The 9371-nt window shown below is 41.7% G+C and overlaps 1 protein-coding gene across 1 annotated transcript; it reads right to left on the bottom strand.

Moving 5' to 3' along the window:
• Positions 1–176: 176 nt before the first annotated feature.
• On the bottom strand, positions 177–8341 carry LOC106905674 (uncharacterized). Its single transcript, XM_088004558.1, has 2 exons — positions 8069–8341; positions 177–1944 (listed from the first exon to the last, which is right to left on the bottom strand). The coding sequence occupies exons 1-2, from the start codon at positions 8247–8249 to the stop codon at positions 734–736; spliced, it is 1392 nt and encodes a 463-aa protein (XP_087860684.1). The 5' UTR covers positions 8250–8341; the 3' UTR covers positions 177–733.
• Positions 8342–9371: the final 1030 nt, after the last annotated feature.

Genomic DNA, 9371 nt, shown 5'->3' with positions numbered 1-9371 from the left:
ACAAGTCAAAAATGATTTTGAATTAACATAGCATAACTAAAAATGTGGGGAAAATAAATATAAAAGGAAGCTACTAAAAACAAAATTAAAATGAAAAATTCAAAAATATTGATAATGTAAAGTTATTACTGTTAAATGTTAATTCATGTTCCAAAGGATAATAAAATGAGATGGGAAATGCTTTAATGTTTATTTGTTGGCAGGATTATCCAGGAGCAGGAAAAGGAGTCCTGAACATCCACAAGGTAAAAAGTTAAAATTGTGAGAAATAAGTCAAGATTCCCCATCGGTGTTAATACACTTTACTGTCCATCTATACATCAATATCCATCTACACAGATTAATATGTGTGTCTTTTATGCGTCATCACATTCTCCCTGAGCCAAATGATAGATGGACACAGTTTTACCGAAAAACAAAAATATTCTGCTGAATTTACAATTCATATAAAACATGAGCGCTCATATTCAACCTAATATAAGAGTTGAGGACAAAATAATTTCCTATTTATTTGACAAAAAATATTTTGATTCCAGCAGAGATTTTAAACCGGTAACTTCCCTTATTTTTTATCATTTCAAACGGTAGAAAAACGATGAAGCGTCTTTAATAATAACATCCATTATGTTGGCACAGAAAATCCTGACTTTCAAAATAAAATGTCTCTGAAACTCTTAGTTGAAGTCTAAGATCTGATGAGCTGAACCGGGTCTCCAGCCGGAGCAGGAGCTGATCACCGATTGATTCCTTCCAATAGATGCTTTGGAGCCATATGAGTCTTCAAGTGGCGCCTCAGTTCAGACGTTTTTCTGAATCGTTTGCCACACGTGTTGCATGTGTGAGGTCTGGCGCACGTGTGGATCAGCATGTGCTTGGACAGTGCCGACCGCAGGGGGAACGTCTTACCGCAGGTTTTGCAGAAGTGCGGCCTGTCTTCGGAGTGGTTCCTCATGTGCCGGGTCAGGTTGCTGCTGCGCATGAAGCGCAAGCCGCATGTGGTGCAGGCGAACGGTCTCTCACCTGTGTGGCTCATCATGTGCCTGCGGAAATGGCTGCTGTAGCCGTAGCCTTTGCCGCAGGTTTGACATTGGTACGGCCGGTCTGCAGAGTGAACCTGCATGTGGCGCACCAGGTGGCTGCGGTTGCTGAAGCCTCTCTCGCAGGTTCTACAGGAATGCGGTTTCTCACCGGTGTGGATCATCATGTGCTTCTTGAGTGATTGCAGCTCGGGAAACATTTTTCCGCAGGTCTGGCAGAAGTATGGCCTCTCCCCTGTGTGGGTCCTCATGTGGACCGTGAAGCTGCTTCTAAAGCGGAAATTTCGGCCGCAGGTTTTACAGGAAAACGGTTTCTCGTCCGTGTGCGTCCTCATGTGGCTCAGCATGTTATACTTGTCTCGGAATGTTTTCTTGCAGACTTTACAGGAATACGGTTTTTCTCCAGTGTGGACTCTGGAATGAGAATGTAAATTAGAAGCTCTGGAGAATAATTTTCCACAAACGTCACATTTCAGAGACAACTTCTCATCAGCTGTGCTCTGATTATTTTTCAGTTTCATTTCTGCATTTCTAGATGATCCAGAGTCTTTAGTCCAGTTTTCATTCTGATCTGGTCTTTCTGGTTCACTGTCAGGCTGAAGTTGGTCCTGGTCCGGCTCTGGTTCAGTGTTCAAACTTTCTTCATGAGAGGAACCCACCATCGGCATCAGAACCAGGTTCTCTTCCTCCAGATTGGAGCAGAGCTCTTCATGCTCCTTTTTAACCTGTGGAGCTTCTGGTTCATTTTGTTCCTCTTTAATCTGGAAAGTTTCCGGTGCTTCCTGGTTCTCTTTTACCTCCGAACCTTCTGGTTCTTTTAGGTCCATGTTGGGATCCATCTTCCGGTTCCTGGTCTGCAGCTCAGCAGGAATCTCCTCTTGCTTTTGGAGGAGATACTGAGAAAGGTCTGCAGGGAAAATGGATAAGATCATTATTTTTAACATTAATGAAGAAACTGAGGGTGATAGCCTGAATGTAGCCGCTAATGCTATCTTAGCCTCCCTCAAAGAATTCACAGCCAGACCCGATCTTGGTCGTTCTTTAGACCTTGTGCTGACATGAGTGAAGAAATTACAGCCCTTCCCCGAAACCCTGAGCTTTCTGATCAATTTTATTAACATTTGAGTTTATTTTAACCAAGTGTTCCAAATGTGAGACAAAATGTCCAAACAGAATATCTTTACCAGACATCACTGTAAAAACTAGAGGTGTGCGATCGATCGGTCACCGATCATAATCGGGCCGATTTTCGTGAAAAAGTGCATGATCGGTGATCGGCGATCATTGGCTCTTGTTGCCGATACCGATCATCTCATTTCCAGCCTGCCTGTGCAGCTGGTCTCCTCTTTCCTTCACTCTGCGCAAACGCGCAGCAACAAATCCTAAGCGATGTGGAACTATAACGCACTGAGTGAATGGGGAAGTTTGCGTGTTGCGGCGGAAAATTGAAGCAGGTCAAAATGCATCAACACAACGAAGCTAATACGACATAAAAACAATGAGATACTTGACGGAGATTGGCTACATCGAGGCTCACTGCAGTAAAAAAGACATACGGAGGATCAGACAGCAGGTAAAGCAGCGCACAGCTACAAACACTCACCGGATTAGCATGACGGTCAGAAAGCTAAACAAATAACCTGGAAAATTATTTAAGTCTTCGAGCTGCGATGTCAGACGCTGGTTCTGCTCTCCTGTTGAACCGCTGCTACGCTACAGGTAGTAATATCTGACAGACGGAGCTTCGCTTCTGCTCCACCTGGTAGTGACTCTCACACCGAACCTGCTTAAAGCTGCAGCATCTAACCTAAAAAATAAATTTTACATACGTTTTAAAACTTTAGTTGTCCTAACATGAGACAGATAATCTCTAAAAAAAAGTTTTTAATGTGTTCAAGCTGAAGGACCAATCATGACTAGCAGTGATGATGTACAGAAACGAGTTTCTCAGTAAACAAACTGTTGAGACCCACAGAAGTCAAACCCGATGTTCCACGTAACACACCACACTGCAGGAGGATCGGCTACGATTATCGCATTATTAGAACTCTAAGATTGTTGTAAGGGGAAAATTGGGGCAAAAAATGTAAAATTGTGCCATGTGAACCAGGCTTTAGTGGACACACCAAGCTGTCTGACGGTTCAACCCGGCTGTAAATGCCAAGCCTTGACCGGTGATAAAAAGCTTGGGGACCGCTGTTCTTTGGGTTTACGAGCTGACCTGAACGCACCGTGGGTTTAAATGCTACGGAAACCGGCGTGTGGAGTCGCTGGTACAGGGTCCCTTTGGTACTTAGTAGAGATGTGCCGATCAGGTTTTTTTTCCTCCCGATACCGATACCGATCACCCATGAGGGTCGATCACCGATACCGATCACATAATTATTTTTTTTTATCATAAACACTACCGGTTACATTATGTGGAAAAAGGAACCATGAATTCACCTTAGTTTAGACAAAAACTTGTTTTTAATAACTTTTTTCAAGAAGAAAACTAAACAAAACAGGCATTGTGCAAATTGTACTGGTATCAATAATACTACCTTTAACAGACTGATAACATATGAAGGCTCTGAAGAAGCTAAATAATGCAAAGAGCCAAAATAAAACCTCTCAACATTGCCAAGAAGTTCAAGTATAAAACTTAACATTCAAAGGCAAAAACAGGATCCATTACAATAAACAATCCAGAGTTACTGAATGAAAACTTCCTGTTAGCATGGCGGCTAGCTGATTACTGCTAGTTCTGATTGGCTGTTTCTGACTGAGCGGAGTAATTATGCAGATCAGGGAGGAGATCGATTATTTTTTCAGAGATTATCTGTCTCATGTTAGGACAGCGAAAGTTTTAATACGTATGTAAAATTTATTTTTTAGGTTAGATGCTGCAGCTTTAAGCAGGTTCGGTGTGAGAGTCACTACCAGGTGGAGCAGAAGCGAAGCTCCGTCTGTCAGATATTACTACCTGTAGCGTAGCAGCGGTTCAACAGGAGAGCAGAACCAGAGTCTTACCTCGCTAATTTTCCAGGTTATTTGTTTAGCTTTCTGACCGTCATGCTAATCCAGGTGAGTGTTTGTAGCTGTGCGCTGCTTTACCTGCTGTCTGATCCTCCGTATGTCTTTTTTACTGCAGTGAGCCTCGATGTAGCCAATCTCCGTCAAGTATGTCACTGTTTTTATGTCGTATTAGCTTCGTAGTGTTGATGCATTTTGATGTGCTTCAATTTTCCGCTGCAACACGCAAACTTCCCCTTTCACTCAGTGGTTATAGTTCCACATCGCTTAGGATTTGTTGCTGCGCGTTTGCGCAGAGTGAAGGAAAGAGGAGACCAGCTGCACAGGCAGGTTGGAAATGAGATGATCGGTATCGGTAAAAGAGACAATGATCGCCGATCACCGATCATGCACTTTTTCACGAAAATCGGCCCGATTATGATCGGTGACCGATCGATCGGCACACCTCTAGTACTTAGAAAATAAATTCCATGACTTTTCCATGACTCTCCATGAGCTTCAGTATAATTTTCCATGACCCACGTACAGCAGGTTCATAAAGAAAAGTATAATCCCACCAAGTTGAACTATAGAGAACATGTAAAATGCAGGTAGATGGGGAGGAAATATAAATGAGAGAAATATGGAAATGAAGCCCAACAGACTGGAATGAATTGAAAAGTGTCAATATATTGACTGAGGAATCTTATGATGATAACCTCATAAACAAAAACATATTAGCAGTAACGCAAACACAAGATTGTAGATGCAGAACTACCTGCTTCTACCAAAGTTCAGGACAGACAGGAAGACACAGCACAGCACCACCAGCCTGTAACTGGAGGGTTAGATGATTAAATAAATATATAATAAATATATATTGTTCATAAAATAGAAGCCTCTGGGCTTCAGCCAGTGTGGGAAGGGAAAAAGATGCTAACGTGTTGCTAGCTGGTGGTAAGTTTGCTTCAAAATGCTAATTATCTTTGTTTAATTGTAAACAGTGCAGTACATATACAGGTCATTCTCAAAAAATTATCATATTGTGATGAAGTTCATTATTTTCCATAATGTAATGATAAAAATTAAACTGTCATATATTTTAGATTCATTGAACACCAACTGAAATATTTCAGGTCTTTTATTGTTTTAATACTGATGATTTTGGCAAACAGCTCAAGAAAACCCAAAAATCCTGTCTCAAAAAATTAGAATATTATGAAAAAATTAGCATATCACGAGGAAGAAACCTCATCATCTGAATCAACAAAGTAACTCTAAACACCTGAAAAAGATTCCTGAGGCCTTTAAAAACTCCCAGCCTGGTTCATTACTCAAAACCGCAATCATGGGTCAGACTGCTGACCTGACTGCTGTCCAGAAGGCCATCACTGACATCCTCAAGCAAGAGGGTGAGAAACAGAAAGACATTTCTGAACCAATAGGCTGTTCCCAGAGTATCAAGGCACCTCAGTGGGAAGTCAGTAGGAAGGAAAAAGTGTGGCAGAAAACGCTGCACAACGAGAAGAGGTGACCGGACCCTGAGGAAGATTGTGGAGAAGGGCCGATTCCAGACCTTGGGGGAAGCAGTGGACTGAGTCTGGAGTAGAAACATCCAGAGCCACTGTGCACAGGCGTGTGCAGGAAATGGGCTACAGGTGCCGCATTCCCCAGGTCAAAGGTCAAGCCACTTTTGAACCAGAAACAGCGGCAGAAGCGCCTGACCTGGGCTACAGAGAAGCAGCACTTTGGACCACTGTTGTTCAGTGGTCCAAAGTACTTTTTCAGATGAAAGCAAATTTTGCATGTCATTTGGAAATCAAGGTGCCAGAGTCTGGAGGAAGACTGGGGAGAAGGAAATGCCAAAATGCCAGAAGTCCAGGGTCCAGTACCCACAGTCAGTGATGGTCTGGTGTTGGTCCACTGGGTTTTATCAAGGGCAGGTCAATGCAGCAGCTATCAGGAGATGTTGGAGCACTTCATGCTTCCATCTGCTGAAAAGCTTTATGGAGATGAAGATTTCATTTTTCAGCATCACCTGCTCACAGGGCCAAAACCAGGTATTACTGACCATGGTGTTACTGTTGGCCTGCCAACTCTCCTGACCTGAACCCCATAGAGGATCTGTGGGATATTGTGAAGAGAAAGTTGAGACCCAACACTCTGGATGAGCTTAAAGCTGCTATCGGAGCCTCCTGGGCTCCATAACGCCTCAGCAGAGCCACAGGCTGATGGCCTCCATGCTGCATAGAAGCAGTCATTTCTGCAGAAGGATTCCTGACCAAGAACTGAATGCATAACTGAACATAATTATTTGAAGGTTGACTTTTTTGGTATTAAAACACTTTTCTTTTATTGGTCGGATGAAATATGCTCAATTTTTGAAACAGGGATTTTGGGTTTTCTTGAGCTGTTTGCCAAAACCATCAGTATTAAAACAATAAAAGACCTGAAATATTTCAGTTGGTGTGCAATGAATCTAAAATATGAAAGTTTAATTTTTATCATTACATTATGGAAAATAATGAACTTCATCACAATATGATAATTTTTTGAGAAGGACCTGTATAAACAAACTTACGTTGGCTTCAGAAATAGTTATCAATTTTATTGTGACCTTTATGATTATTACTATAACAATCATTCAGCTTCATGTTATAACCGTTTGTTGTGACCTGATATAGTTTTCTTCATAAACTTAACCTGTTTTAATTGAGCTCAGTTTGCCAAAGAGACTTTGATATTGTGAGGCTGTTCCAACTCGTTCATCATTGTTTTTATCTTCAACATATGTTTGCAGTCTAAGAAAATTAAGATGAACGCGGAATTAGAAAACCTAAGGACTTTCCTGTCTCAGAAGAGGCTCTGGCTCCACCAGATCACCAACCAGCTCTGAGGATGAACCTCCACATCGTCTTCATGGGGGAAGGATTTTTATCTTACTGAGCAGCTGGCCACATTTTTAACGGAAAACTGCTGTTACCAACACTAAGGGCTTAATAAACATGATTTGATTTAAAGATAACTGGACAGAATTTTCCCCTTGATAATCTAACATTTCTCTTTCATACATTTTATTCATTGTTGGCTTTCAGGGCCCTGTGATGGACTGGTGACCTGTCCATGGTGAACCCTGCCTCTCATCTGATGGCTGCTGGAGATGGGCACCACCTGCCCCCCTCACCACCCTGCAGGGATCAGCCTGTTCAGATCATGGATGGAAAGATTTTAAGGTAGTTTGTCTCCTTTAGTCCACACTTAAAACAGCTTCATAGTTATTGCCAACATCAACTGATTCTATGACATTGCTGGCTATTTTTTTCCATTTCTAACATAAACAGGCAAAGACACCCAGAAATGTTTCCCCTCCAGGCATCCGGTCCCAATCATCAGTTCTGATGATACATAGTGAGTCCACAACGGCTGAAAATTGTAAGTCTGACTTTTTTCTTTGCTGTTTTTCAGGACTCTTTAAAATACAGATGCTTTCTCTGTTTAATTGCTATATTGTTCTTTTTGTAGGTTTCTGTATTAATTATCCTATTAATATAGGAGGGGATGAATTTTAATTTCTGAGCCTGGCAATATCTGCATCCCCTGTCTATTGTCCTGTTGATATGAAATAGTAGCTCAGAGAACAAATTATGTAGCGCTGCTATGAGTTTCATATCAATAGGACAATATTTTGGGAAAATAGAAAATGCATCCCCTCCTATATTAATAGACTGGACAGTTAAGATGATATCACATGTTCTACATAATGGGCCTCAGTTTTCTCATGCGTGAAACCAACATTTTCATCAGACACTGTAAAATGTCCGACTCGTGTAAAGGTGTAAAATCCGTATTTATTTCAATTCATCTGAAAAATAAAACCCACCGTTTTAGGCCTGACATGGTTAACAACCATGATAATGTTACGAATATCTTTAAAAGTTTCCTCTTCGGTCATATTTCAGTCCGTTTTCTCATCAATATGCGAGTTTAGAGCGACGCGCGCTCCCGCGACAGGGCATGCGATTCCCAGAACCCCTCACCTGTCCGGTCCAGCCGAACCTCCGGCCTCCAGCCGCCGTCCAGCAGTCTGCGCTGGCGGTCCAGCTCTTCCTCGTACTGGGCGATGGTTCTCTGGAAGACCGAGAAGATTTCCTCCGCGGCGGCAGTCAGCCGCTCGCTGATGAACTCTCTGAGATGCTGGGCTGAAGACATGCCGGACATGTTCACAGCTAACACTCACACTGCAGCACAAACAATGGCGCCGCTGGCTTCTTCTTGAACAGTTTGGATTGTTCGGTTACATCACCGCCCCCTCCTGGTGGAGCAGCCAACTGCTGCTCTGAAATATTCCAGCTGAAAACGCCGCGAAGTCCATGAAACAAACTACCTCCTTTCTTTTTCAGGTTTCGTCCAAATTCTACGGAAGAGGATTAGGGCCACTGAAAAAAATAAAATAGTTCTGACTTTAATCTCAGAATTCTGAGATTAAAGTCAGAACTCTGAGAAAAAAGTCAGATTTTTTTTTTCCAGTGGCCCTAATCCTCTTTCGTAGAATTTGGACAAAACCGGAAGCACTAATTAAATAAATGCTGTAACTCATCATGAGATTTCCCAAGGGATAAGCTGCGTAGAGGTAGAATTTCAACATTTGCTTATTAATTAAGAATGAGAAGGTCATTAAATGTAATAGTCTCTTCATAGATAAAAAGATTAAAGTAGTTTATTTTACATTTAATTGGGAAGTTTACTTTGTATTAGTGCAAAAAAAAATCAGTTTTCATAGCTGTATAGTTTAATATTTGGTCACAAATACATCCCAATAAATAATAACCAACCAACCCAGGTTTATTTATAAAGAACATTGTAACAACTACAGTGGACCAAAGCACTGTACAGAGAAATAAAAACAAAATAAAAGAACAAAATACAAGAATTCATCAGAAAGATAAACCATGTTGGCCTGCTAAACTTGGCCTCCTCTCACAAATAAAAACCCAACGTGAAGAAGCAGCATTCAGCTTCTATGCACCACAAATCTGGAAGAAACTTGCAGAAAACTGCAAAACAGCCGAAACACTTGAGATTCTTCAGATGCTCAGTCCTGCTGCTGCTGCAGACCCGTTGGTTTGGCTGGATTTGTCCTCCTATGAAATCGTTTTTCAGTTTTCTTCATCTGATTTTGTCATCACTTTGACCAGAAACATTAATTCATACAAACAGCTGAAGGAAAACCTCCCAGACTTTGAACGGCAGCATTTACTGATTCACCTATTTCTACTTTCACAGGAGTTTAGACTCCAGAGGTCAGAGTTCAAAGGGTTCACCCGAGTTCCTGTTAGCGTC

Source organism: Poecilia mexicana, unplaced genomic scaffold (assembly GCF_051168715.1).
Source record: "Poecilia mexicana isolate PSO_F unplaced genomic scaffold, ASM5116871v1 scaffold_3, whole genome shotgun sequence".
Taxonomy (NCBI): domain Eukaryota; kingdom Metazoa; phylum Chordata; class Actinopteri; order Cyprinodontiformes; family Poeciliidae; genus Poecilia; species Poecilia mexicana.
Note: the sequence above shows the minus strand (reverse complement) of the source record. Positions and strands in the feature narration are given on the sequence as shown.